Here is a 26,166-nt window from a genome sequence, read left to right as displayed (position 1 = left end):
GAGCGTGCCCCACCTGCCCCCACCACGATCCCGAAGCCACCAACACGACCACAACGCACACGACCCCCCACGGCACCGTGTATACGCCGCGCTGCATACGCTCCATACGCTAGCTACAAGCTACTCTGCCTTGTCCTTGCCCGAGCCACCGGGGGCACCGGGCGGCGCGGCGCCACCCCCACCCCACTTGAGCCAGCTGGACCCAGACGCGCGGCGCTGCGACGGGTCGGGCGTGGCGCCCTCTGCCTCCTCGCGGCGGATCTCGTCGTAGCCCGACGCGCGGAGGTTGGCCGCCGAGCCCGAACCAGAGGCGAGGCTCGCGTCGCTCGGCGTGCGCGACGAGCTGGGCGGCGCGACGTTGCGCTGTGCGGCCGGCGCGTGCGCGTGCAGCGCGCTCGTGTCCGTCTCGCCGTGGAACTGGCCACCAGCGGGCGCGGACGGCGTGTCGCTCCCCGCTGAGAAGGAGCGGTTGGACACATTCGGCACGCGGTAGCCTTGTGCTTGGGCGGCGCCGGTCGCGCCCAGCGCCGACGACGCGGCGGCGATCGCGCCGGGGAGGTACTGCTTCGCGAGGCCGGACATGAGGCCGAATGCTCCGCCGCCGCCCTGCTGCTGCTGGGGAGGGGGACCAGGAGGAGCGCCGGGACGGGAAGCGTATGGAGGCGGCGCCGCGCCGCCGTGCGGCGGGGGCTGGATGCCTGCCGCGTGGGCGGCGTACGCGGCTTGGTCCTGCGTCAGCTGCAGCGGGGTCAGCAGTCGTCCTCACGCCGGGGGCGGGTCGGGGCAGCGTGGCATGGTCGGGGTAAGAAGGCACGTCGCTCGCTGCCTTGTCACATCATGCCTCCGCCGCCGCCGCCCTCGCCCGGCTCGACAACTCACACCCAGCGCCTTCCGCACCGTCTCCCACAACCACCCGACCGTCCCACCCGCGGCGCCGGTCGTCTTGGCCCGAATGTCCCCCAGGAATGCGTCGATGGCCGGCTCGTGCTCGGCGAACAGGGGCGCAAGGAAGGTGCGGTAGACGTACGGCGCGGCGTAGGTGGACGGCAGGGTGAGGTAGAGGAAGACGAGGGTCTTGATGATCGTGTAGAAGGGGATCCTGCGCGGGAGCGTTAGCGACGGCGCGAAGCGGCGTCGCGGTCGCGGAGCGAGCTCGGCAGCGAGAGGCTGGGCAAGGCCGGGACGGCACACCTCCCTCGCCCGCCGCTCGCTGCGCTGGCTCGCGGCTCGGTCGACTCACCAAGACCATAGGAACCCAACAGCCCCCTCGATCGTAGCCCACGCGCCCACGACGGCCCAGTACTGCAGCCAGCGCTCGACGGCGGCCTGCGCTTCGGGGCTGGACTGGGGACGCGCCTGGAGCGCCTTGTAGGACGCGTAGGCGGGGTAGAGGAACACGCCGGTGACGCTGGGCGTGTGAGCGGCGTGAGCGAAGCGAACGCCGCGGACCCCAGTGCGCCGGGCGGGCGGGCGGGCGGGCACCGCAGTTGCGGCGCGGCCCAACTCACTTGATCAAACGCGTGACGAGGAACGGCATGGCGATAACTTGTCGAGCCTCTATCAAAGAGTAAAGAATGAAAGAAAGAAGAAGGATGCCAAGTCGCACGAACGGTGTTTGAAAGTGGCGAGTTGCGACTGATATCAGGGCGTCGCTTTTGGTTTCGGGGTGGCGACGACGGTGCCGGTGGGCGAGGACGTCATCGTTGTGCGCTACGAAGCGACACGGCGACGATCAGCGTGGCACGCAGCAAGGACACTTGCTGCTACGTCGATGCCACGCCGATGCTCCTGCTGACAGCACACTGATGCCACGGCACTGCGCACACACACCCTGCTGACACCGAGTCTGCGCGTCTGACTACCACGCCGTTGCCAGGGCTGCTCGGCTCGGCGCCCGACCCACCCGGACCCTCCCTCCCCTCTCGCACTGCCAAGTCCGCAGCACTGCACCGCTATCGATCATCACGGCCCGTCCGTCCATCGGCTGGTTGGCACGGCCATGCCCATTGATATATCTCTCGGCTTGATCTCTCGGTGCGGCGCGGTGCGATACCCGCGGCACATCGTGCGGCGGTGTTCAAGATAGCGTGCCTCGGACCGTTGGTTCACCTGGTGTGCGCACTTGATGCCTCCGCCTTCCACTGCACTCGCACACCCACCCTACCCCCCTCGCAGCACTCGCTCCGCTTGTGCTGCTCACGCCGCTCATATCACACCCAGACGACAGCGCGGCTCCCGCCACACCCCCGCCCGATGCATCCACTATGCCTGTATCCCAGAGTAAAATAATAGAGTCTGTCTCAATCACACAAATCGTCGCGCCGACGCGCGCGCGCCCGGTATAAGCCCGAGAATAAGTCGTGAGGTAGGTGCAAGTCGTAAACGAGCCGTCGTGAAAGCGGCGGCGAGCGTGGTCGGCCGTCCGTCACCGCCGCACCGCCGCCGCCAGTGCAAACGCCTGGACCAGCCGCCTACAAGATGACACACTTCTTGTGCTTCTTCTTCTTCTCGTTTGGTTGTGATCCAGACTTCTCGTTGGGAAGTTCGCCGCCCGCCTTTGCAATCTTGATCTGGCGCACTAGACTCTTGAACGCGGCTTCGACGTTTTGGTTCAGCCGTGCGCTCGTCTCGTAAAAGTCGCACGCCAGCGACTGTGCCAAGGCTCGTCCTTCCTCTGGTGTCACTTCGCGGTTGTTGGTCATGTCGCGCTTGTTGCCGACGATAACAATCGGAATCTTGCTACGGGACGCTGCTGTTCTCCGCTGGCCTGGTGCGAAGCCTGGCGAGTCGGTAGCCGCGTGCGAGTTCTCATTCTTGACGAGCATGACGCGGTCGACAATCTTCTCTACCCGGGACCATGTTGACTTTGCCGTAACAGAGTAGACGACGAGGAAGCCTTCGCCGTCGCTGGGATGGATGTTAGCAGTGTCATTGGGATGACAAGGGGGAGCCAGGGTAGGGTCTTTGAGGCGAGCGCGCGTGCGCGCGTGCGACCAGATGGCCTAGTGAGGAATCGTACGGTGCACGGCTTGGCCTCCAGCAGTAGCACCAAGGTCCGCGCCAGTGGCTGCCGCCGTAGAACCCAGTCGCCGGCCCCATTGCCTTCCTCTCCCCCGCCCCTTTCCCGACTCACCGAATCCACTGATCTCTCAACGCCGTGTACTCCTCTGCGCGTGGTCAGTGCTGTCCTCCCGTCGTAATCATCCTCCTTCCCCAGGTACAGGGCTGGCGGCTGCACGGGCGCCCTACCCGTGGTGGGCCCCAGCGTCCGTGCTGCGTGGTGCCAGCTGGACGCGGTGGTGGTGGTGCGCGGTGCCAGCCGTTGCGTCCAACAGGCAGCCTCCAGCCTCTCCCCTCATCCACACCCACCTTGTCCGGCCGTATCGAGGACCTCGAGAAGACAGGGCTGGTCGTCCACCACCCACTGCTTGCGGTAGCAGTCTTCGATTGTGGGGTCGTACGTCTCGACGAATGAAGACATTGTAAACTGAGCGTGTCAGCTGCGCGCGCTGCGATACGGGCTGGGCGAGCGACGCGGGCCGTTGGGGGTGGGGAGGATCCCCATCGTGCGCATCTCCCAGGCCGGAGCCGTCAGACCCACCTGTACCGTCAAGGCAGTCTTGCCGACGCCTCCGTCTCCGAGGACGGTTATCTTGAAGACCATGCGCGATGATTGCGACTGCGGGGGGGGTGACATGTTAGAAGGGCTGCTCGCGGTGCGCGGCGGCGGCATGCACGCACCATGCTGGACGTGTGATGCCGTTTGGCGTGATGCGGGGGACGTCGGAATCGGCGAGAGTGAGTGGAAGGAGGGTGTGATGGCGATGGAGGGGAATGGTGTGACGTCTAGTCGCGAGCACGAACCCGTTGTCGAGGTGGAGGGAGGGAAGGAAGGGGCGGGCGGCGCGGGACGGTGGGCGGCGCGGGGTCTGGTGGCGAGGGTGTGTGTGCGTGCTGCCGCAGATTGGCGTTGTATCAGTTGCCGGTGTGAGTAAAGTAGTTGTGCAACGACGATGAGGACAATGTGGATGTAGTAGTCTCGAGTAAAGTGTCAAATGCAGCAGCACAGTACAAGCCAAGGGGGGGGGGGGTTGGTGTCGTAAAGGCAGCATTGCACAAACGGGGGGTTTGGGTGCAATGGGCCAAACGACCCGCGCGAGGGCAGAGAGAGCCAGGCAAGAGGGTCGCCGCCGCCGCCTCCGCCGCCTGCTGGGTTGGATCTAAACGGAACGAGGGGGGTGCGCCGCGCACACTTTCACTTTTCAGGCACGGGGCAGGACAGACAACAAGCAGCACCAAAAGACTGGTTGGTCTTGGTAGCAGCAGCGAGTAACACGGACCTCTTTCTAATCAAACTAGACGGCGTCTTACCCCTGCGCCTTCCACTCCCACCCCACGACGCCGCCGCGACGCCGTGCAGCGACAGCGCCGCGCACCGACCACCTCAAGTTGCGCAGGCAGTAGTGGGCAGGCAGGCAGTCAGTGGCAGCAGCAGCAGCAGCAGTAGTGACAGCCCCTCGGCCGACCGACGACGACGACGACTGCGACTACTACGACCGGTGCCGTCGCCGGCAAACTCTCCACACTACCGACGCCCACCCAGAGTGACAGACTTACGACGTGCTAACCATCCCTTGACTTCCTTTGCTTGTTCCCCCTTGCGCCTGCCCGCCCGCCCGCGCCGGAGCGGCAACCTACTCCGACTGATACTAACGCTGGAGCATCTGGGTGGGGTGACTGTGGCCGGTCACCACTGCCCACCTACCGACCTAGCCAGCAGCACATGGCCAGATAGACGTTGCCAGGTTCCCGGAGGCTGCAGCGATGCATACCACCAAATGTCCGAGACAAGGAGACCATGCCAGCCAGACGCGTCATGTCTTGCTTTGTCTTGTTTGTCTTGCTTGTCTTGCTTGTCTTGCTTGTCTTGCCTTGCTGCCTGCCTCCCCAAAGCCCTGCTCGCTCGACCTCCTCGTTCACCGCCAAGCAAAGCGCCAAAGCACCCACCCACCCCACCTTGCGCTCACTCGCTGGGCCAATTACTCGTCCATTACTCTGCACAGGGCACACGCGCCGGAACGAGGCCAGTCCGACGGATCGACCGGCCTCGGCCCCATGCCGCTGCCTCTTGCAGCTTGTTGCAGATGGCCGTGTGTCGTAAGCATACGGCATGGCAGTAGGTTTTTTGTCCGGCGACTGTCAGGTCAAGAGACACAAGAGCGAGAGCGTACGACGGCGTTTGAGACTCGTTTGGTAGATGCATGTAGCAATCAGACTAGCCAGGTGCTGGCTGGGTACGTGCTTGCAACAGCAGCAGCAACAAATGGCCGCAGGGTGCATGTGCAGAAGTTGTGCGTGATTTCCTGCAGGGTGATCGCCCTAAAGTGATCGAGGAGAGCAGCAGCAGTATGGCAGCACGATAAGACATCAAGAGAGTGTGGGAGCCACGCGACAAAGTGGGTGTGGTAGATAAGTCGCCGCTCATGACTGCTCCCCACGGGGTCGTCACGATTTTGGACGTCGCCGTCATATTTGTGTTTGGCGACAGTCACTCAACGACAACCACACATACCATGGTCGACTCGGACACGGAGATTGAGCTCGCCATCGACCCGGCACCAGCTTCGGCACCGGCACCGGCGTTCGCCGCGCCCGCGGCACCCGTATCGGACCTGGACCTGATCGCGCAGATGGTCTCGAGCGGCGAGGTCGTCGGCGCGTTGCCCCCGGTGTCGATGAGCGCGGCGGAGAAGCGCGCGCAGGTGGAGGCGAGCCGCTCAGTGCCGCAGTACACTGGCGACGAGAGCTCGTCCGAGGAGGAATCGAGCGACGAGGACGAGGACGATGACGAGTACAAGAAGCCCGACGCCACGCCCATGACGGCCGAGCAGCACGCCAGCATGAAGAAGGAGCTCGAGGAGTTCACGGGCGAGCCTGCCCCCGCGCCTTCGGCAGCGACGGCGTCCGTGCTCGACAAGCTTGGCGGGTTCGAGTTCGTCACGGATTCCGAAGAGGAAGAGGACGACGACGATGACGAGGTCGACATGGACGACTTTGACTTTGATGCGCCGGTCGAGGATGATGGGGAGCCGGGGGCGATCATGAGTGTGAGTCAGCTGTGCTACGGGTTCGCATTAGCTGACACCACCGCAGGCCCACGAACAGGCTCTCCCGCCCGTCCCGCAGCCACCCTTAGAGCACATCCCCGCGACCGTACCGCTCGTGCTCGCTGGCGACGTCGTGAGCTGGATGAAGGAGCGCGGTGTGGAGGCGTGGCTTGAGAAGCAGAAGGCCGCGGGCGAGGCCGAGGGGGCGATCAAGGCCGAGTCTGCTGGCGAGAACGTCGAGATCAAGTCGGAGGCTGCTGCAGCCGGCGACGTCGAGGTCAAGCCTGAGCCCGCCACAGAGGCAGGAGAGGTCACGGAGACCAAGCCCACCACCGAGGCCACCGAGTCCAAGCCCGAACCTGCTGCCGATGCCGCCGCACCCGCCATCCCCAAGTTCAACTCGTCCGGCACGATCATCATCCGCGCAATGCAAGCGCCCGGCACCGGCTGGCTCGAGTCTGGCTCAGTCCTCACCACAGCCGACGGGCACATTCTCGGCGCGGTACACGACACGTTCGGGCCACTCACGTCGCCGTTTTATTCCGTCCGTCTTCCTCCCCCTCCCTTCCCCTACCCCTCCCTCGAAGCAGGGGACAAGGTCTTCTTCCCGCAGTCGGCCGACTACCGCACCTTTGTCGACATGCACGCCGTGCGCGACCCGCGCTTCCGGTCGGACGCGAGTAACATCTACGACGAGGAGGTGGGCGACGACGAGGTCGAGTGGAGCGACGACGAGGCGGAGCGCGCCGCCAAGAACAGGCGCAAGAAGAAGGGCAAGCGCGCTGGCTCGCGCGTGCCCGGCACGCCCGGGTCAGTGCAGCATCCGCTGCCGCCCCGTCCACACTTCGACTACGCAGGCAACGACGACGACAGCGTGAGCCTGCACGGCGACGGCGCGGACAGGTGGGACGAGGTGAGCGATGCAGGCAGCACCGCGAGCCAGCGCCACGCGGTCGTGTACGACGACGACGTGCCCTCTGGCTATGGCGCACAGCGGCCCCAGCGCGGCCGGGGGCGCGGGCGCGGTGGTCCCCGAGGAGGAGGCGGAGGTGGAGGGCGCGGACAGGGGCGTGCGACGGGCGGCGGACGGCCGGTGCACGCGCTCCCCCAGCGTCCCGGACAGTGGGGCCAAACGGCGCCGATGGGCGGGTTCGGCGGCGCCATGCCCATGCAGCAGCAGGGCGGCTTCCAGCAGCAGGCAGGCTTCTGGCCCCAGCAGCAACAGCCCCAGTTCCAGCCCCAGTTCCAGCAGTACAACCCCGCCGGGTACAACCCGTCCCAGCCCGGCATGGGCATCCCCGGTTTCGCGCCGCAGGGCCAGGACGGCAGCGGCAACGCGCCGGCCATCAACCCCCGCTTTGCGGCACAGTACCAGCAGATGATGGGCGGATACTGGCCCCAGCAGCAGCAGCAGCAGGGTGGAGGAGGCCAGTACGGCGGCGGCTATCCATCCGGCCAGGGCCCGTACGACGGCCAGCACCAGCAGCAATAGACTTCTCTTCTCGCATTATGCATGTATGTGCTTCTATGATGCCACGGCGCTGTTGCGCTAGTCGAGATTCTTCCGGCTGAGCACGTTGCGGATCTCGCGGTGCTGCTCGAGCCACTGGGGGAAGTCGGCCTTGTCGAGCGACACGCCGCGGTCCTTGGCCTCGAGGAGGAAGTTGGCGAGCACGATGAGCGTGCCGTCTGCCGTCAGCTTTTTGTTCACGCCGCGCACACCCACATCGGTAGAGATAGTTGATTGCCTGGTGCTGCAGCGTCGTAAACTTGACCGAGCCTGGCTCTGCTGCGTCGACCTTGAGCTTGAAGCTGGGGGTTAGTTTTCACACGAGGAGTATAACCCACTCGTAGACCGCCTTGCGCAGGTTCTGCACACCTTCCATCAGGTTGACGACCTTGTCGGTAATGCGCTTGGCGTCTGCTGTCAGCGGGTGATCACGTGGTTCTTCACCCACCTTTGCCGTGGCTCAGGACCGTGACGAGCTGCAAGATCGTCTTGTACTCGCCGTTGAGGTACTGTGTCTCGTCTTCGAGGTCGAGGAGGTCGTCCTCGTCCTCTGGGTCGGTCGCCTCCTCGCGCGCGAGCTCCTCCTTGGTCTCGGTAGCGATGGTCGCGATGAGCGAGGCAGCGATCATGCCAGTGGTGGTGCGGCCACGGCCCATTTGACAGTTGAACCTGTCGTCAGAGTGCTGCAACGTTGTTGACCTACACAAAGTCGTGGCCCTCCTTCAGGCCGGTGCATACGCGCCCAACAATCTGCTGCAGCGCACCAGGGAGTGGCGCCTGCTCATCCGTCTGCCCGTCAGAACACTGCCACATACACCGCCACTCACAATCGCAATGCGCTGATAGTCAACCTGGTAGTGCTCGTTCTCCACCTGCTGGTACAGCTCCTTGGGAGTCATGACGTTCTCGAGCTCGACAGTCTCCCAGATGGGAATGACCTCGTAGACGCCCGGCTTGATCTCCACCTCGTCGTGGAGCAGGAGCTTGCCGTTACCATTCCGGATCTCCTTGAGCACGTCCTCCTTGAGCTGCATTTCCATGCGCTCGACCACGGAGGCCGTCACACCAGTCGTCTCGATGTTCGTAACGGGCTTGTCAATCAGGCGCAGGACGTGAGGTCGCGAGTTGACATACTGGTGGGTTAGCTTGGTTAGAATGCTTGTAACCCACAAGAACAGGCTCCTCGCGCAGCGACGTCCACGTCACATTCCTCTTGCCTCCAGGCTCCGCGTGCATCTTGATGAGCGCGTTGCGCAGGCCCTCGGCACTCGGCATGCCCGTGCCGTAGACAAACTTGGCCTTGGGGTCGGCTGCCTCAGCATCGGGAGTCCCATCGAGGAGCAGCGGCAGGCGGCGGTAGTTGGCCGCACCGTCCACACGCTCCGGAAGGCTCTGCTTCTGCAGGCCGGAGAAGAAGTCCGATTTGAGGATGGTCTGCGCCGACAGGATCGCGCCGCTACGGTTCGTGACGACGTTGGAGACTTCGTCTTCAAGCTGGGTGGGTCAGAACACTCCTCTCCACAGTACGCACAGCCATGCCAGTCTCTGGGTCGGTGCGCTCAAGCGGCGTCAAGCTCTCAAGGCCGCCCTCCTGGAGATCCTTCTGCAGCGTCTTGAACACTGGGCGGTGCTTGACAAACGACTCGAAGGTGTACGCCTCCTCGTCGTCAGGCTTGGTGTCGTCGAGGTACGCCTGGAAGACAAGCAGGTGGAAGTAGCGGAGAAGGTTGTGCATTCCTTGGAGATCAGCGCCACCGTCACACACACACCACTCACCCTTCTCAATGTAGCTGTTCTTCTCCTCGGGGGTGTGGGCTTGCTCGGCGCGGTCCCTGAAGTCCTCAATTGCGTCGCGAAGGTTGAAAGTGGCCGACGTACGGTCGATCGCCTCGTCGACCACCCGCTTGACTTCAAGGCCGTTACGGATGACACGGAGGGCGCTGTTGATGATCTGCCAGCTAGTCCTTGACTCGCCGGTGATCATCAGGCTCTTGCGAGACGCTGTACGCTGCCGCAGCGGCGTAGTAGGAGGGTGGGCGCGGTTGAGCCGCAGCCAGCGCTCAATAAGGTAGACAATGGCTGCAGTGTTAGAGCTACGACCACGGCCGAGCTGGTCGTTCAGGATGATGGCCGTCTTGTCCATGTTGATGCGCATGCAGAGGTCGAGCAGTTGGGTAATGTCGTGGAACTGGCAGGTCAGCAGCGGGTATCCCTCTTGAACCTACGTCTGGGGAAGACTCCGAAGTAATGGGGATGCGCTCAAATGTCAGAACCACGTCATGCTGCTTGGCTGCAATGTCGTCCATGACCTCGCGAAGAGTGTCGACGTCCTTCTTTGATACCTTCTCCCACAACGGCACGACCTTGCCGTTGGCCGTTTCAGCGTGCAGGAGCACGCTGCCGTCGAAAGTGGCAAGCTCGGCGACGACGTCGCTCTTCAGGCGCTCCTCGAGCACCTCAAGGCGGGCTGGCGACACACCGGTGTAGTCGCGCATATTGCGCAGAGCAGTTGTGTCTCGTCGCAACACGAACGGAGCACCTGGTTGTCAGTTGGCCTTCCTGTCGATCCCAACTCACCATTGATCATGACGAGAGGCTCCTCGCGGAGACAAACCCACACAACATGGTTGACGGAGTGGGAGCGCTCCTGGACAATGTCGAGGATCGTGGCGATAGCGTCCTGCGTCGGTTGGCCAGTCGTGTAGATGCTCTGGCCAGCGACGTGGCGGAAGCCAATGGCGCCACGAATGCCATCAGTCGATGCGGCGGTGGCAGAGACCCAGAGGTCGCGCTTGAGGAGGGTTCTGGCGTCAGTTGAACGGACGAGTTGGACAACTCACGAAGCACGCAGCATGATGCCGTTACGGTTCTTGACGACATGCTCGGCCCACTCGTCGCCGAGGACCTTGCCGCCCTCGAGGTCCAGGCCCGAGTCGATTCTCCGCTGGTCGCGCCTGTCGCCGAGGTCGAGCGAGCGCGAGATGACGCTGAGGTCGTTGGCTGGCGCGAACGCAAACAGCCTGTCGCCCCATCGGCGTCGGAGGACCTTGATCTGGCTGGTGGGTTAGCTTTCCTACAGGTGCAAGCAACCCACTTCCAGATCTCCGGGCGGGCCTTGAGCCACGAAGAGAACTTGGTTCCCGAGACCATGCCGACGTCGCTCTCGACGTACGCGGCAAAGACGATGAGGTCAAAGTATTGTTCGAGCTGGGGTCAGACGTATTTCCCGGCGTTGTGACTCACCGACCGCACTGCCTTGTCGAGCCACGAGTGCCCGTTCTTGTCCTCGCCCTTGGCGACGGAATACTTGACACGGTACTCGATGACATTCTCGCGGAGGTTGATGACCTGGTCACAGTTGTCGATGATGATGTCGACGAGGCGCTTGAGCTCGCGGCCGTGGTCGAGACTGGAGAGGAGGGACAGCACCACCTGGTAGTTGCCCATGTGGGCTCTTCTGAGCGACTCGAGCAGGTTGGGGTTGTTGGACAGGAGGTCGATAGCGGCGGTTGAGCGGCGCGAGGGAAGGTCTGGAGAGTTAGCTGCACTCACGCTGGCATAACTCACTCTCGTCGAGCATGCGCGTGACCTTGAGCAAGCTCTTGTTCAGCGCCTGCTGCTGCGAGGCCTGCTGGAGGACCTGTGCAGCCTGTCCCGGCGCCGGCGACTGGGAAGAGGGCGTTGCGAATCCCGAGCCGGCAGCGGTGGGGAAGGGGTCGTCGAGACCACGCTGGAGGTACTGTCCGCGCCTGACGAGTAACGCGGCGACCATGGCGAACGTGGCTGTGGCGTCAGTGCACATCGGGCGCCACACTCACTTCTGACGACGCCCATGCCGCAGTTGAACACGAGCGATGTGGTGAGCGGGTCAGTGTCCTTGAGACGGCTGACATAAGCGTCGAGGTAGTTGTCCTCAATGGGGCGATCAGGCCCCACAGGAATACGCCAGTAGTCGACCCTCCAGCCGGCGTTGCGCACATCGTCGTACACTTCCTTCGGGGTACGAATGATCTTCTCGTCGACGCTCACCCACGTGGGGACAATCTCGCCGCCCTGCACCTCGTCGTGGCAGAGGATCAGTCCGCCATAGCGCTTGGCCTCTTCGAGAATGTCGATCTTGAGGCGCCGCTCAATGTCCTCGAGGTTGGATGCGCGGTCGGAAAGTGCGAGGGTTTGGAACGGGTTCGAGCCGTCTCTGAGGACGTACGGGCGGCCGGCGCTGAAGGTTAGCGACTCTGGTCTGTTTTCTAACCTACATGTAGACTGTAAGGGTTAGCACAATCCATAGAGCGTATCACCCACCAAGCGTCTCTTCACGGGTACTGAACCAGAACGTGTGGCCTGGCGTGTCCGCAGCCACTGCCGAGGACCTGCGGCGGTGGAGCGGCCCGTCAATCGGCGATGTTTCAGGTGTCTTGGGCTTGGCAGGCTGGCAGTTGAGGATGGTGAGAATGGACTTGAGGCCAGCGACGGTGGGCTGTGCGACTCCAAACACGTTCAGCGCCTCGTTATCCGGGGCGCGAAAGTTTGGGGCGCCCTGGACGTTGAGGTCCAGGTCGAGGGCACGACCGGTTGGGTAGTGGTCAGTCTTGAGAATGAACCTGGGGAGTGAGGTGAGCTAGGTCTGAGGGAGAAGGTAGCTCTACTCACCCGCGAGCGAGGACACCGCCCGAGCGGCGCTTGACCACCCCATCGCCCTCGGCGCGGAGCTGCTGCGCGAGGCCGAGAGCTCTGCCCTTTGTTCTCGACGAGCTCGAGCCGAGTCTCTGGAGGTCGGTACTGTGCGAGATGCGTCTGGGCTTGGCGGCCGAGCCGGCGATGGAGATGACGCCAGCTGGAGCCAGAGGCGACGAGCGCGCAGGCACGTGTTGCGTCGAGCTGGAGCGCATCGGCTGCGATGGGGGGAATGGGCGCGGGTCAGCGGCGGGCGGGACAGAAGACGGGCGCGGCGCGTCTTCTCGCTGCGGCTGCTGCTTTGGTGACGGCGGAGGGCCCGACATTGTATATCGGTGGCGAGTGTGAAGAGGAGAATATATAAGACTTCGTCGACAATGGTGGTTATCGCGGCCGCAGCCCGTCCGATACCGTCGGGAGTCACCACGTATTCGGTGCCCCGCGTCGTCCTGGATACAGTCCGCGGTATGGGTATGCGGCCTGGCTTATTGAACCTTGTGTCTCGGGGAGGCTTGTGCAAGGTCACACGACCGTGGTAGCGGGCTTTGGGCTCTTTGTGCTCGGCTGTCCGAATGAATAGCATGCATGGGGATGGGAAGGGTGGCCGTTGTCTCTCCATCACAACTTGGGCTTCTTGCCGCCATATGCCGCGTCACGTGGAGCGGCTAGCCACGCACAAACCACGTGGAGATCTGAAACTTGGCGTCCAATTTGATCCCGCCTTAGTTGGCTGGTTCTGGTTGCGTGGGCGTGTGTGAGTTTGTTGTTATTGACCTGGCCTGACCCGGAAACGGCGGCGAGTGAAGTGAAGTCGCCAGCCACCAGCCATTTCATCTGGTTACATCTCGATCAAACGAGCAGCAACTACCATCACGCAACCCACCACAAGTGACGACACACTGTGGTCCCCCTCATCCCCTCCATCCCGCATCAGACACATACACAACCACGGCTGTCTGCATCCCCACCCACAATCATCCTCTAGCAAAGCAAATCCAATGGTAAGTCAACGGCGCGAGGACCAAAAGTCAAACAGCGGGAGCGCACCTCGCTACTCGGTCTCGTGCGCTCCACCTCCCCGCCACACGTCCATGCTCACTCACGCCCCAGTCCCTCACACCACAAGCACTGCGCCTCCTCTCGCGCGAGCTCGTCACGCTCCGCACCGAGCCGCCCGAGGGTGTGCGCGTCGTCGTTGATGAGGACGACCTGACGGCGCTCGAGGGTTGGGTGCAGGGACCAGGTGAGTTGGCGACGCGGCGTCGCCCGCGGCGCTCCATGTTGTCCATGGGCCCCTTCCTCGACTCGTGCTCACACCAAACCCCAGCTGGAACACCCTACGAGGGAGGATACTTTCGCGTGCGCTTCGACTTTGGCCCAGAGTACCCCAACCTGCCGCCCAAATGTGTGTTTGCGTCACGCCGATTGAGGGTGGGCATACCAACGCCGCTGACACCACAGGCACCATGCTCACCAAAATATTCCATCCCAACATCTCCAAGGCGGGTGAGATTTGCGTCGACACGCTCAAGAAGGGCTGGAGGAAGGACTATGGTGTGGCGCATGTGCTTGTTGTGAGTGGGACGAGACATGGCGGTGTGTGATCCGCGCCGCTCACACGTCCAGACGATCAAGTGCCTGCTCATCTACCCCAACCCGGAGAGTGCGCTGGACGAGGAGGCAGGCAAGCAGCTGCTTGCGGATTACGACGGGTACTGCAAGGTGGGTTTCAAGTCTGGTGACGTGCTTACACCCGCCAGTACGCCAGGCTCCTGACCGGTATCCACGCGACGCCAAAGGTGTGTTGTCGTCCAGTGTTTACGCGTGACATGACTCACACCGCAGCTTCCCCCCGCCCCCTTCCGTGACGCGTCAGTCAAGTCGGTCGACGCGCTCCTCCCGCAGCCCCCTGTCGCTTCAGCGCCATCGACAAGGTCGTCGCCATCATCGCCGCAGAACTCGTCCCCGCAGCCCACCGCGAGCCGACCGTCCCCGCTCGGCAACCACGCGCGTCAGGAGACGAGCCCCGCGCCAGTGGTGCCCGCGGCCGGCTTTGACAGCGTGGTCAAGCCCGTCGTCAAGGCTGCACCTAAGCCCGCAGCCAAGGCCAAGCGCGGCCTGAAGCGCCTCTAGGCGCGGGGCAGCGACGACATTCCGCTCCCACTTTCGGCCCCCCGCCTGGGCCACGCATCCGCATGCTGTGTACACTGTGTCCACGTTGGAGACGATACTCGCACGAGGCGTTAATTGCAATGTTTGTAGCCACTTATGCAGAGGGTGTGCGTTGAACGCGTTGTGAGAAGTCGCGGGGAGGTGGGAATGGAAGCACATGGCATTCCAGGCACGCGTCGTCGGCGCCAGTGCGAAAGCAAAGCAGAAGAAAGTGAAGCGCGTCGGCGCGGAATGAAACCACTCGTCGATTGGACCCATTTCGTCATCCGTCCAGCACTTACTCCTCCCATGCCGGCCCCGATCCTCTCCTCGCAGTTCCTCACGCTCGAGGTGGTCGAGACGGCGCTCAAGGGGGTGTCGGAGCCGTCGGAACGCGTAAAGCTCCTGTCGGCGAAGGTACATCTGCTGCAGGAGGCCGCTGCGGCGGCGGCACGACCACCCCCAGCTACACCCACGACGACAAGCGACACCTCCGCGCCACCTCGCCCGCCGCGCCCCTCCCCCGTCCCCCTGCTCGCCGCCCGCGCCGACCTTGCGGACGCGTACCTCCTCCTCACGCCGCCAGACCTGCACGCCGCCGAGGCCGAGTGTCTGGCCGCACAGGCCGAGTGCCGCCGCCTGCTCAAGCGCCAGGGCGACGAGGGCTGGCGCCCCGACGTTGGCGCGATTCGGGAGCGCGTGCTTGCGTTGCTTGTTGCGATTGAGGAGGGGCTTGGGAGGCCTGCTAGGGCTGAGCGGTGGCGCGGGTTGATGAGTGGGTAGGCTGGCTGGCGCCGGGAGACAGCGCCGCGGACCGCCCTCGTCGACTCGACCGACATCCTTGACATGGCGTCAACGACATGCTCGACATGTTCGACATATATTACACACGCTACGATGCTACGAACGACACGATATCACACGCCCGACACGGCTGCGGTATTCACAGGATGGATATGGTACCACTGTCGCCTTTCGCTTGTCCCCCCTTCGCCTCGCGCCTACTCTGGCACCTCGAGACCCAGCGCCCGGGCGACCTTCCACGCCGCGACGTTCTTGGCCGCGCCCTTGGTCTCGCGCGTTGCGTCAGCACGCACCTGTGAGCCGTTCTTGTCGACCGCGATGCACTCGATCGCCCAGGGAGGGCCAGAGTCCGTGAGCGACGTGTACGTCGGCAGGCGGCCCGTCTCCTTGGTCGCCCAGCTGTGGAGGAGGGACAGGGCGCCGACCGTCGCGTGGTCCGTCGACGGCTCGCCCTCCTGCACGACGACGCGGGCATCAGCCGCCATCTGGTCCAGCGCCCAGCGCGCGATCGGCGTGAAGAGAGGACGGAGCCAGGCGTCAATGTAGTCGAATGCACCGCCACGTGTGCGCAGCTGGAGGGGACGCAGAGGGTGGAGGATCGGTGGGGCCTCGGTGCCGATCGTCGAGGCGATGTCGGACCCCGCGTCAGCGTCGACAGTCGAGGGAGGTCCAGATGGCGCCGACGCCGAGGTCGTCCCGCTCGTCTCGCGCAGCCTGCTGAAGCTGCGCTTCGGGACCTCGAGTCTAGAGGGGAGCGACGCCTCGTAGAGAGAAAGGTTCTCGGCAATGTTCTGGCGTAGGTCAGAAGATGCAGCGTGACAAACCTACTGCAACTGAAGCCGGGAGCCCCTCGGACGACTGGCTGTTCACGACCGACTGGGCTCGGGAAGCAGTGTCTACTGAAATGTCCACTTCGCCGTCACCCTGGACTGACTCCTCGTCGGCCGTGGCACCAGTGACGGACACCTCGTCCGTGGTCTCGGAGGACGCACAGTCATCGTCCACCTCGATATTGTCGGCAGTGTATGCGCCGGGCAGGTCGCTGGTGAGGTAGTCGTAGAACACGGCGGCGATGTACGCCTCAAAGATGGACGCTACTGGCTTCTCCTGTGACTTGATCGTAAGCAGCTGAACAGGGGCCGCAATGATATGGTCGGTGATCTTGTAGCGGATACACAGCTGCCGCAGGGTGGCGTTGGACACCAGGTGCGACTTGAGCATCTGGGTGTGTCAGCTCCACGTCATGACTGCCCACGTACCGTTGCCGGGCCGGGACGGAGGAGGGGGAAGAGGTCGTGCAGGAGACCAGTCACGACCGAGCCGAGCATGCTGTCGCCGACATGCTCGAGCTTTTCATAGTCCTCGACCTTTTCGTCGGCCTCAAACTCTAGGCTGGTGGGCCGGCGCGGCAACTGGTGCGCGCTCGAGTGGGTGACTGCCAGTCGTGCGAGCTGGGGGTCTGCGATGGGTGGGAGGGGGGGAAGGACGAGGTCTGAGGGAAGCTCTGGGAGGAGCATTGTGTTGAGCCCGTGGTCTGGGATGTCGAACGAGGACATTGTGGTGGCGCTAAAGATAAGGGTGGGCGGGTGGTAAGGGGGGCGCAAAGGGTGCGAGTTGCTCAAGAGGGGGTCTAAAGGGGGCGTGTTGAGGTTGGAAAGGGGGCGCGTGTGTGTGGCGAGGAAAGCAATAGAGAGATGACGAGGATGAGGACGACGAGGAGGATGGCCCGGCCCCCGCGACACAATGAGAGTCGGTGCGCACAGGGGTTGAGGGCACTTCACCCCCCTTCCCTCCTCCCTATTCCCTCCTTATTCTCTCAATTTATCTCTCTCCCTCCGCATTCACCAAATCTGCGAGATTTGCACTATTCAATGGCAAAGTTACGCGCCCTGCCAGCTCGAGTTTGACTGTCCAGAGACGACCCAAGCGCACGTTGCCGTCGTCGCCACAAATCTCCCCGCTACTTGTGTGGACGCCCAAAGTGGAGGTCTGTGCGGTGATCCTTTTGGCCAGCCTTGGCCCAGCCTTCGGTGGCGACACCCACGTGCCTTGTTCCTGAAACATTAATGACGTGTCATTCGTTCCCGCCAGATATTTTCAGTCATCACGCGACTAGTGCGGTGGGTAGCGGGCTGGCTGGGATCGTGTGCTCACTGCAGCGACAAGTGATGCCTTCCACTCTCATCACTTTCCTCGACTTCCACCCCGCATCCGCAACAGCAAAGCAACAAGAACCGGCGCGCATCCCTCGCCGAGTCTCGCCCCCCACCCATCCCCAGGGGGAAAGGACTACACGCGTATCCATCCATGCCTCCACCACTAGCCTTCTCCTCCTGGTCATCACAGCACACGGCCAGGACACCGCGCCACCCACAGCCACCAGCCTCGCCCTCGCCGCTATCCCAAAAGCGACAGCAGCACCGCAACAACCTCCCTCCACCACCAATAGCCTCGCCCGTGCCGCCAGCCATGTCCCGCGACGCGTTCGCCCTCGCCACCCCCCGCGCATCGTCGCTCACGGGCAAGAAGCGGCCCCGCGAGTCGACGGACAGCTCGGATCCGAGAACAAACTCGCTCCGCGCCAACCGCCGCACCAAGTCTGTCAGCGAGGCAGGACGCACCGCCGCCGACGCAAAGGACCGCGAGGCCTTCCAGCGCCAGCTCATCGGCGTGTTCGTCCCCCGAGCCCTCAAGGAGTCGGCAGACGGCAACATGGCAAACTACAACGACCTGCTGGCGCACTTCCTGCCCACTGCGCTGCAGACGACGGTGCCGCTCGCGCCCATCCTTCCCCTTCTCCGCGCGTTGACGGCACACGTCTCGCTCCTGTCCCCCGAGATCCACTCGTCGCTCATCTCGGCGATCGTCGCACTGCCTTGGGCCGCCGGCGACGACCGATTCGTCAAGTGCTATGTCGGTTTCGCTGGTGTGCTCGTCAGCGCGCACCCAGTGTGGGCAAAGGAGGTCGTCGGTATGGCCATCAGGGGTCTCACATGGCGTAAGTTGTCAAGAAGAACCAAGGGGCACGCGCTGACGCCATCCTCAGAGCCCAAAATCGCGTCCGCTTCCTCGACCCCCATCACTCGACGCGCCTTCCATGCCCGTCACCACCTGCTCATCTCGCACCTCCTGTCGCTCATTCCCACGCTCCCCAACATCATTCAGCCTCTGCTGAATCGCAACTCGCCTCACAAGCGCGAGGATGAGGTGTGCCAGACGACCTGGGTCCGCAACGCGTGCGAGATGATCGAGTACTGCCCCGAGTTGGGCCCCAGAGTGTGGTCCGGCCTCGTCGACCGAATGCTGAGGATCGACGTCGAGATCACCAACCGTGTCGAGGACGACGATGAGGATGACGACGAGGACGACGACGACGACGAAGATATGACGGGTGGAAGCGCGCCGGCCAACGACCCCTTCGACCTGCTCATCTCCGAGGACGTCCCGAAGGAGGGAGACGATGATGAGGACGACGACGACGATGAGGAGGACGGAGAGCTCGACCCCGACGCGCTGTCTTCGGATGACGAGCGCGAGACCGACGACGAGGCCACGACGAACGCTGTCGAGATCGCCGCTCAGAAGAAGCGCAAACGCGAGGCCCTCAGGTCGATGCGCGCAAAGCTGGACGGCATGATGTACTACTTCCTGCGCCACATCGAGGAGGCCATGGGTGGCCGCGAGCGTGGCCCCTCTGCTGCCGAACTCGCGGCGCTGGGATTGTCCTCCGTCGCCAGCTCTGGTTCCTCGACGCCCCGCTCGGGGACGCCAACGTGTGGTACCCCGACCAACTCCACACCTCCGGCGTCGGCTCTCCCAGCGCTCCCGACAAGACCAAAGCCCACCCCGGCCCAGTCACTAGCGCACTTCCAGGCCCTCCTCAACCTCTTCTCCCGCCAGATCCTCCCCACGTCAGCCACCCAGCACCTCCCTTTCCTCCTCTTTCTGGCCTCGTCTTTCTCCCCGGCACACACCGACCTCTTCCTCGGCCTCCTCGTTTCGCAGGCGCTGTACGCCACGACCTCGAACGCGCCGACCCTCGCCTCGCAGCCCGTGTCCCTCACACAGCGGGTCGCCGCCGCCGTCTACATTGGCTCCCTCGTCTGCCGCGCGCGTTACGTCACCGACGACCAGGCGCGCACCGTCATGACTTACCTTCTCGCGTACATTGACGGCAAGCTCGCCCAGGCCCGGGCCGCGGCTTCCGGCAAGGTCTCCATGGACGAACTGCCCCTCTTCTACGCGGTCTGCCAGGCCGTCATGCTCACCTTCTGCTTCCGCTGGCGAGCATTCACGGCCGACACAGACGGCGACGGCGTCGTCGGTGAGCTTGACTTGGACGGAGAGAGCGACACTGGCGAGTCGGAGGGGCGCTGGATGCGCGACCTGGACGTTCTCCAGCGTGCGCTCACGAGCGAGCTGAACCCTCTGCTTGGGTGCAACCCCTCCATCGTGAGCACGTTTGCCAAGGTCGCCCACTCGACCGGCTTTGCGTACTGCTTCTCCATTATCGAGGCGAACCAGCACGCCACAGCAGGCCGGAGCGCCTCGACAAACTCGGCGAATGGACGAAGCGCCTCGGCATCGAGGACGGCCTCGACGACGGGCAACCGGAGGACATTCTCGCGCACGACCTCAGCACCGGCGGCACCCTTTCCCCCGGCACTCGCTGCCCCGCGTACGGCACGCCAGACCAACATCGACGCCGGGCTCGACTCGTACTTCCCCTTCGACCCGTACGACCTGCCTCGCTCGGGCGAATACGTCGATGCGCTGTACCGCACCTGGAGCGATGTTGCCGTCGATCTCGGTGGTGATAGCGACGACGAGAGCGACTCGGACGAGGAGGGCGACGAGTCGGAGGACAGCGAGGAGATGGAGGACGAGTTCACCAGAGGCAGAATGTCGAGCTCGGCCGGCCGCTCGCTACCCAAAATCATGCCCATGGCTGCCAAGCCTGGGTCGTATGGCGAGCACCGCCGCCGGATCATCAAGGACACTGGCCTTTCCACCAGTTTAGAGCATATGAGCATTTCCCCTGGCGCCGCCGGATTCCACATGGCCGCCCCAGGGAAGGCATAGACATTCGAACAAAACAGACTGCATCTGTTGATAAAAGTGTATATGCAATGTTGTACAGGTTTGAAGGGAACGTGCTTGGCACTCTGCTCAGATCGAGGATCGGCGAATGCGCGTGCCGCGACGGGTTAATGCGGGCTTCTGCTCGACGGAGACACCGTGAGGCAGACGGCCGTCCTTCTCCCACTCGTTGAGCTTGACGCGCGCGGCCTTGAGGCCTATGTCCAAGACCTGCGGGAACTGCTTGAAGCCACCAATGGTCTCAATGTGCTGGGGGTGAGCTTCACGGCACACAAAGAAAGCTCACCTGCACGGGCATGGCCATGTACAACACGCGAGGGTCACTCTTGACGTCCTCGAGCGTCTTGACGCTGGAAACGCTGGGCGTTAGTGGCATGTCAGCGAGCCGGCCTTACTAGGTGAGACGAGACGAGATCTCGGTCATAGACAGCACAGAGCGACTGTAGAATGGGTTCCAGCGGTTGAAGAACAGCCACCAGCCGGAGACCGAGTCGCCGTAGTTGCGTGGCGACGTGTCGTCAATAGACCCGACATCGACAACGATAATGTCGCGAATACCGCTGGCGCGGAGAGGCCCAATTGGGGTATTATCCATGTAACCGCCGTCCACGAGGACTGGGGGTGAGCTGTATACTTTGGAGGGCAACTCACGCTCTCCATTGTCCGACAGAGGTGGTAGGAAACCCGCAAGAGTCATGGATGCGCGGACATAACGCCAGGCATAGCCCGAACGGTGAATCTCCATGCGAGAGTGGGTAATGTTCGTCGAGTTGGCAAAGAAGGGGATCCAGAAGTCTGGGCTGTCAGCAGGTCTCAAAAGGCACTTGACACGTACCCTCGATGTGAGTATTATAGAAAGCCTTGTAAATGCCACGATCTGGAGAGGTCAGTTCGCTGTTAGTTCAAAGAACTCACTAAACTCATGTCCAGTAGTATACGCCACGAATGGGTATGTCACGTCGCTGAGAATACGCAGAACAGAGCCCATACGACCGGCAAACTGCTTGGCACGACCAGTCGTCTCGAGAATGTCCGTCTTGCGAGCGTACAGGCCACCAACAAGAGAACCAATCGAACAGCCGGCAATCGCGTCGATGGGGACACCGTGCTCCTCCAAGGCCTGGAGCATTCCGATATGAGAGATACCACGCGCACCGCCACCACTGAGAACAAGACCAATCTGCCTGCCGGTGAGACGACGGGCGATGCGTGCAAAGTCATTCAGGTGGGGAGGACGCCTGGGACGACCAAGGGGACGGAGACCACGGTATTGTTTGATGCGCGTCTCGACCTTCTCGCGAAGATGCTTGAAGGCGGCGACGGCGGACGGGTCATGGATGTGAATGCTGCCCGACTTGAGCGGGGCTGCCACGCCGGGGAGCTCCAGATGGTAGTGAGCTTGGAGCCAAGGGCGGTTCTATGCAGAAGTCAGATCCGACCCCAAGTCCTCAAATCTGCACTCACCTTGAGCCACAGGCGGGTCGATCCTGGGGGCACAGCCCGCTCGTCGTGAAGCAGAATGAGCTCCTTCCTGGCGTAACACTTCATGGCGAGGAGCACCTTTTCATACTCTCCCAGCTGGGGGTCATCGCCCGCCCCGAGCACAAGAACCAGGTCGGCTTGGCGGATGCAGGTCATGGTCCACTGGCTCGAAGGCGGGGTATCGGCGACATAGAGAACGATTTCATAGTGTTGCTGGATGTCAGCTAACGCCCCTGCAGATAGTAACTCACCTCTTGGTCAGCCAACCAGCCTGCGATCTTGAGCGCGCTGGCATTGTCAGCAAATGCTTCTCATTTAAACCTACCCCATCCTCGTAAAGGCATGGCGGCCCAGGTGGCGCATGACAGTCGCCTGGTCAAGGTATGAAGTCGACGAGCCAATGTCCTCCAGGGCAGTCTTGAGCTTTGCAGCGAACTGCGCCACAGGAGCATCACGGTTGGATCCCAGAATGCAGACAGTTTCTGCCAGTGTTATTATTATGCTCTGTCCGCTGGCAATACCACTTACTCAAGTTGCGATCCGCCCGGAGCTCGCTCGCGGTTCCAGAGGCATGGTGGCTGCCCTGGTGGAACTCGGTTTGATGCTGAGTCACCGCCTTGCGAACCTCGCCCACAATGAGCTTCATGAACTGCATTGTGGTCGCAGGGTGCTTGACGGAGACGGCGTCAAACAAGGCCGTTGGAATTCGAACCAGCTCAGTCTCGCGGATAGCTTGGACAGTGTCGGAGCGTGGAGCGCCGAGAATGACGTCCAGTTCGCCTATGGGATCATTTTGTCCGTATTCACGAATAACCGAGACGTTGTCGCTGTTTGCCTTCTTATCGATAGCGCGCAGGCGGCCGTCTAAAGCATTGTCAGTGGGGTTGCGGTAGGGTTACTCACTGATAATGATGTAGAAGTCGGTTGCCTTGTCACCCTTCTCGTACAGATTCTGGCCAGCATTGAGCTGGATCCAGTCCAGGCCGGCATCAATGTGGAGGACTGAGTGGGTCAGCTGTGAAAACGCGTTCAGACCCACCTAATGGCGAGAGAAGAGACAGAAGGCGCTTTGCCAGAGTTAGGAGGACAATTGGACGGCGCTCCAGGATGCGCTCAAGGGCGTTGTGTGGCAGGAAGCCGACATAACAGTCGGTCTTGGCGCTGAACTGTCAGATTGCGAAGACGAGAACAAACTCACGAAATGTTGACATAGGACTCGGTGCTGCAGAGAGAAGCAAGATAGCCTGCGAGGCCACCAGGCTAGACGAGTCAGTACGAAGCAGCGGCATAAGTCTTACCTTGACCGTGTACAAGACCTCTTCACACTCCAAAGCGTCCTTCTTCGATGGGGTTTTGGCCGACCCCGGCGCCTCAGGGTCCTTGATGCCCAGAGCGGCGCCGAATGGTCGGGTTAAACTTGCCGAAGAGAGATCAGAAGCCAGGAGGTTAGCGGTCGTGGGGTCGCCCGGAGTATGAATGGGGATGGACACCTGAGATTAGCTTCAAATAACTCGAGGCCCGGCTTACATCGAGGAAACCGTCGATAACGTAGTAGAGACCTGCGGCTCTCTCGCCCTGCTTGACGAGAACGCTGCCCTTCTTGAAGTAGAGGATGTCGAGGTGGTTACCAAGGTCGCGCATGATAGTGGTGTTGACGTCCATCCCACCACCATGACTGTCGAGGACGCTGGCAGACATGCTGCTCGCATCGTCGTCGACGCCAAGTCGAGCATTCAGCAGGCTTTCACGAAGGAGGCCACTGATGTTTCCACGTTCATGAGAGGCATTGGCCATGTCGAGCACATTGCCGAACGGCGAGCGTCCGTGAGGACGGCCATTGGGGAACATGGCTGGAGAGTTTGGTGTAGAGAGGGACAAAGAGGCAGCGATTGAGCGGTTGCCCCGGGAGTCGGACGGCTGGTCAGGCGGCTGAAGGAGGCCAATCGACTTTGCGATCGACTTGACGAGCTCATCGCGCAGTTGAAACTGGTAGTCGTCCTCCTCTTCCGACTCATATGCTGAAGCGCGACGACGGTCGTTGAGAGAAGACGTGGGAGTGCGACCGCGCCAAGTGTCGATTCTGGGGAAGCGAGGTCTGAAGAAACCGTCGCTATCCTTCTGTCCTGCCATGGCCAGGTCTCCGGCAGCGACCTCATTGCGCATGGCAGAGTTGCGGCGGAGGAGCGTATGAGGTGTGGTCGGGCTGAGGACCTCATCAACAGTATCTTCAGAGTCGGAGGCCAACTTGGAGAACCCCTCCCCAAGGCCCTTGAATGTCATGGGCTTGGTTGCTGGGGTGCCAATGTTCTTTGGGGTGACGGAGGGGAGTGACGGGGCTCTGACAGTTGGACTGGGTGACTCGAAGGTGAAGAAGTCGGGACCGCCTGAGTTTGTGCGTGCTGGAGACTGTTCCGGGTTAGGGAAGGGCTGGTGCTTGGGACGAAGTTCCGGCTGGAAGCGGTCTCGAAGAGCCTGCATGCCACCGCCGCTGTAAAAGGACCGGGGAAGAGGGTGGGACACGAGGGAGTTGAGCGCAGATTCCGAGCGCAGAATCTCGCGGGTGAGCCCGAGGAACTTGTGAGCTGGGGAGTCAGCTAAGCTCTGAGAAGCCACGGCAAGCAAACTCACCCGTCATGAAGGTAACACGGCTGAAACGCTCGAGAACGACCTGAACGATTGATCCTGCAGCCTTGGGGAACTTGCGGGTGAGCTTGCGGAACGCTTCGGCAGGGATGACAGCGAGTGTGCTGTCTACAGTCGCGCGGGCAATAGTGCCCTTCATAGCGACCGACTCGAGTGGCGTTTGGTGGCGATGACGACTGGAGCCTGATCCGCGAGAGCCCGGCTGGTGCGTGTCAAGGTGCGAGAGGCCTGGGGGCTTTAATGTGGACATGCCATTGAGTGGGCCAAACATGGGCGAGTGGGTGCTGGTAGAGGGCTGCGAGGAGGAAGCAGACTGGGGCAATCTGTTGATCTCGGGAGACGAAGACGACTGGCGGATAGTGCCCTGGACGGTCGAGGTAGATGGGGACGATGGTGGTCTGTCCTGCGGCACAGTTTCCGGGCTCGCCACGCCCATGGTCTTGCCGTCGAGCTGGCTCACGTCAGAGTTTGCTCTGGAACGCGGGCGCTCGGGCTCTTCGGCGAATAAGGCAGAGCGAGGGGCTTCGGCGGCATCCTCGTTCCAGGAGAGTTTGATGTGTTCGGTGAACAAGGACAGGATGGAGAACAAGGACGACAACGTGCCTCCAGTCGACACCTCGTTGACGAGGCTATAGCCGTTGAACGACTCTCTGGTCGTTTCGAACGGATCAGGCGACTCGAGTGAAGGCGAGTGATCAGAGTTGGGAGCAAACTAGGCTAGATCAGCGATTACCGGTTCCACGGTGACTCACCACTTGGACGCGTCCCTCTACGACGCACCAGAACTCGCCGCCACCGATTTCTATCGTGTCACCAGCGGCGAGGCGACGCGTCTGGAGGTGGCGGCTGAGTTCATGGAAGACAGGGCGCTCGAGGTAGCCAAAGATGCGAATAGCGGAGAGGAAGTCATCGAGGTAAGAGTGAAGCACGTTTGTGGACCTGCTTGAGGCGTCGTTGAGTGCTGCATCATTGATAAGAGGGAGGGTGTTGGCGAGAGATGCGGGGGAAGGTAGTGGGAGGCTGGGAATGTCAGTGGGGCCATGCGCTTCTTGCTTGGCACTCACGCGCTCTCCTTGAGTTTGGTATATTGAGTGAGGTACTGTGGGGGTTGTCAGCAGCCGAGCAAGACGACCACACCTACGCGGTAACGAATGAGGGCAAAGAGGGCGCCTGCAAAGCCTATAAACAGGGCAGCAAAGTGCGGGAATCCAAGGGAGATGGTGAACGAGTACTGGAGCATGCGGACAATCATTCTGAACGAGCGTGGTGTGTGGTTAGTAGGTGACAGAAGTATGCGAGCGACGAGCTTCTGTCTCGCAAGTCCGTGCTGGGGTCCGTGGACTCACGTGGGCACGGTGATGGTCACAACGCCAGCAACATACTGGGCGAGTTGGAGGAGGTAGAGGACGCTGCTGACGACGGCGCCGGCGAGCGCGACGAGGGGGTTGCTGCCCGTGATCGGCGGCGGGTTGGGCGAGGAAGCGTGCTGCGGCAGCTGGTCGAGATGGGCCGCGGCGGCGGTGAGCGTGCCGACCGCGGCCAGGATATTGGCCCAGCGCGGCATGGTGGTGTAGAGTATGAAGCTTACGCCAATGTCGCCATGGGTCAGTGGAAGAAGAGACAAAGGCTGAGGACAAGATGTGTCGCGGATGACTGGCGGCGATTGTTGAGAGAACACCGCCGGGCCTATGACGC

At 62.4% G+C, this 26,166-nt stretch overlaps 9 protein-coding genes across 10 annotated transcripts; 4 read left to right on the top strand and 5 right to left on the bottom strand.

Moving 5' to 3' along the window:
• Positions 1–73: 73 nt before the first annotated feature.
• Positions 74–1,612, bottom strand: HVA22H (HVA22-like protein h). The gene is made up of 4 exons (XM_062766922.1): positions 1,509–1,612; positions 1,241–1,408; positions 880–1,099; positions 74–738 (listed from the first exon to the last, which is right to left on the bottom strand). The coding sequence occupies exons 1-4, from the start codon at positions 1,535–1,537 to the stop codon at positions 121–123; spliced, it is 1,035 nt and encodes a 344-aa protein (XP_062622906.1). The 5' UTR covers positions 1,538–1,612; the 3' UTR covers positions 74–120.
• A 592-nt stretch (positions 1,613–2,204) lies between these two features.
• ras-2 lies at positions 2,205–4,016 on the bottom strand. Its single transcript, XM_062766921.1, has 5 exons — positions 3,742–4,016; positions 3,602–3,679; positions 3,370–3,487; positions 3,134–3,167; positions 2,205–2,907 (listed from the first exon to the last, which is right to left on the bottom strand). Exons 1-5 carry the CDS (start codon positions 3,742–3,744, stop codon positions 2,472–2,474), a joined length of 669 nt encoding a protein of 222 aa, XP_062622905.1. The 5' UTR covers positions 3,745–4,016; the 3' UTR covers positions 2,205–2,471.
• Positions 4,017–5,555: 1,539 nt separating this feature from the next.
• Positions 5,556–12,834, bottom strand: pald1 (Paladin). Its single transcript, XM_062766919.1, has 19 exons — positions 12,268–12,834; positions 11,916–12,218; positions 11,436–11,857; positions 11,185–11,400; positions 10,861–11,147; positions 10,712–10,824; positions 10,458–10,673; positions 10,195–10,421; positions 9,843–10,156; positions 9,394–9,805; positions 9,149–9,354; positions 8,788–9,111; positions 8,445–8,750; positions 8,321–8,406; positions 8,066–8,286; positions 7,956–8,028; positions 7,834–7,919; positions 6,154–7,796; positions 5,556–6,107 (listed from the first exon to the last, which is right to left on the bottom strand). Exons 1-18 carry the CDS (start codon positions 12,615–12,617, stop codon positions 7,657–7,659), a joined length of 4,302 nt encoding a protein of 1,433 aa, XP_062622903.1. The 5' UTR covers positions 12,618–12,834; the 3' UTR covers positions 5,556–6,107; positions 6,154–7,656.
• Positions 5,574–7,599, top strand: naf1 (H/ACA ribonucleoprotein complex non-core subunit NAF1; the record flags this gene model as incomplete). The annotated part of the gene is made up of 2 exons (XM_062766920.1): positions 5,574–6,107; positions 6,154–7,599. 2 exons carry the CDS (start codon positions 5,574–5,576, stop codon positions 7,597–7,599), a joined length of 1,980 nt encoding a protein of 659 aa, XP_062622904.1.
• Positions 12,835–13,145: 311 nt separating the features above from the next.
• BRAFLDRAFT_259979 (Ubiquitin-conjugating enzyme E2 S) lies at positions 13,146–14,557 on the top strand. Its single transcript, XM_062766918.1, has 7 exons — positions 13,146–13,292; positions 13,402–13,534; positions 13,619–13,696; positions 13,753–13,865; positions 13,918–14,013; positions 14,052–14,090; positions 14,137–14,557. Exons 1-7 carry the CDS (start codon positions 13,290–13,292, stop codon positions 14,422–14,424), a joined length of 750 nt encoding a protein of 249 aa, XP_062622902.1. The 5' UTR covers positions 13,146–13,289; the 3' UTR covers positions 14,425–14,557.
• Positions 14,558–14,751: 194 nt separating this feature from the next.
• Positions 14,752–15,225, top strand: LOC62_01G000483 (uncharacterized protein; the record flags this gene model as incomplete). Its single annotated transcript, XM_062766917.1, has 1 exon — positions 14,752–15,225. The coding sequence occupies one exon, from the start codon at positions 14,752–14,754 to the stop codon at positions 15,223–15,225; it is 474 nt and encodes a 157-aa protein (XP_062622901.1).
• A 218-nt stretch (positions 15,226–15,443) lies between these two features.
• On the bottom strand, positions 15,444–16,802 carry rnc_1 (Ribonuclease 3; the record flags this gene model as incomplete). Its single annotated transcript, XM_062766916.1, has 3 exons — positions 15,444–15,990; positions 16,181–16,467; positions 16,506–16,802. The coding sequence occupies 3 exons, from the start codon at positions 16,800–16,802 to the stop codon at positions 15,444–15,446; spliced, it is 1,131 nt and encodes a 376-aa protein (XP_062622900.1).
• A 624-nt stretch (positions 16,803–17,426) lies between these two features.
• On the bottom strand, positions 17,427–26,035 carry NTE1 (the record flags this gene model as incomplete). 2 transcript variants are annotated; one of them, XM_062766913.1, is made up of 21 exons in its annotated part: positions 17,427–18,244; positions 18,293–20,595; positions 20,633–20,705; positions 20,742–20,961; positions 20,998–21,141; positions 21,182–21,223; positions 21,262–21,763; positions 21,811–22,041; positions 22,080–22,116; positions 22,154–22,310; positions 22,357–22,692; positions 22,732–22,830; positions 22,868–22,989; positions 23,027–23,088; positions 23,127–23,318; positions 23,356–24,410; positions 24,457–25,183; positions 25,224–25,491; positions 25,536–25,570; positions 25,613–25,724; positions 25,818–26,035. In XM_062766913.1, the coding sequence occupies 20 exons, from the start codon at positions 26,033–26,035 to the stop codon at positions 20,416–20,418; spliced, it is 4,812 nt and encodes a 1,603-aa protein (XP_062622897.1). The 2 variants fall into 2 exon arrangements, with proteins under 2 accessions (XP_062622897.1, XP_062622899.1); XM_062766914.1 differs by lacking the exons at positions 20,633–20,705; positions 20,742–20,961; positions 20,998–21,141; ... (14 more) ...; positions 25,613–25,724; positions 25,818–26,035 and having other exon boundaries at positions 18,149–18,169; positions 18,439–18,960; positions 19,219–19,254; positions 19,402–19,632; positions 19,659–20,192.
• Positions 17,716–20,328, top strand: rrn3 (RNA polymerase I-specific transcription initiation factor rrn3; the record flags this gene model as incomplete). The annotated part of the gene is made up of 2 exons (XM_062766915.1): positions 17,716–18,244; positions 18,293–20,328. The coding sequence occupies 2 exons, from the start codon at positions 17,716–17,718 to the stop codon at positions 20,326–20,328; spliced, it is 2,565 nt and encodes an 854-aa protein (XP_062622898.1).
• Positions 26,036–26,166: the final 131 nt, after the last annotated feature.

Source organism: Vanrija pseudolonga, chromosome 1 (genome assembly GCF_020906515.1).
Source record: "Vanrija pseudolonga chromosome 1, complete sequence".
Taxonomy (NCBI): Eukaryota; Fungi; Basidiomycota; class Tremellomycetes; order Trichosporonales; family Trichosporonaceae; genus Vanrija; species Vanrija pseudolonga.
This window is presented reverse-complemented; position numbering and strand designations above follow the sequence as displayed.

Coding starts and splice junctions, on each gene's coding strand:
- HVA22H (XM_062766922.1), bottom strand. CDS start 1,537: ATGCCGTTCCTCGTCACGCGTTTGATCAA. Junction 1,409..1,508: donor CTCGTCACGCGTTTGATCAA/GTGAGTTGGGCC, acceptor TCACACGCCCAG/CGTCACCGGCGTGTTCCTCT. Junction 739..879: donor CGGTGCGGAAGGCGCTGGGT/GTGAGTTGTCGA, acceptor ACCCCGCTGCAG/CTGACGCAGGACCAAGCCGC.
- BRAFLDRAFT_259979 (XM_062766918.1), top strand. Junction 13,866..13,917: donor GTGTGGCGCATGTGCTTGTT/GTGAGTGGGACG, acceptor TCACACGTCCAG/ACGATCAAGTGCCTGCTCAT. Junction 14,014..14,051: donor ATTACGACGGGTACTGCAAG/GTGGGTTTCAAG, acceptor TACACCCGCCAG/TACGCCAGGCTCCTGACCGG.
- pald1 (XM_062766919.1), bottom strand. CDS start 12,617: ATGTCGGGCCCTCCGCCGTCACCAAAGCAGCAGCCGCAGCGAGAAGAC. Junction 11,401..11,435: donor CGGCATGGGCGTCGTCAGAA/GTGAGTGTGGCG, acceptor CTGACGCCACAG/CCACGTTCGCCATGGTCGCC. Junction 7,797..7,833: donor AATCAACTATCTCTACCGAT/GTGGGTGTGCGC, acceptor AGCTGACGGCAG/ACGGCACGCTCATCGTGCTC.
- ras-2 (XM_062766921.1), bottom strand. Junction 3,488..3,601: donor AGACTGCCTTGACGGTACAG/GTGGGTCTGACG, acceptor TGACACGCTCAG/TTTACAATGTCTTCATTCGT. Junction 2,908..3,133: donor TTGAGAGATCAGTGGATTCG/GTGAGTCGGGAA, acceptor CATCCATCCCAG/CGACGGCGAAGGCTTCCTCG.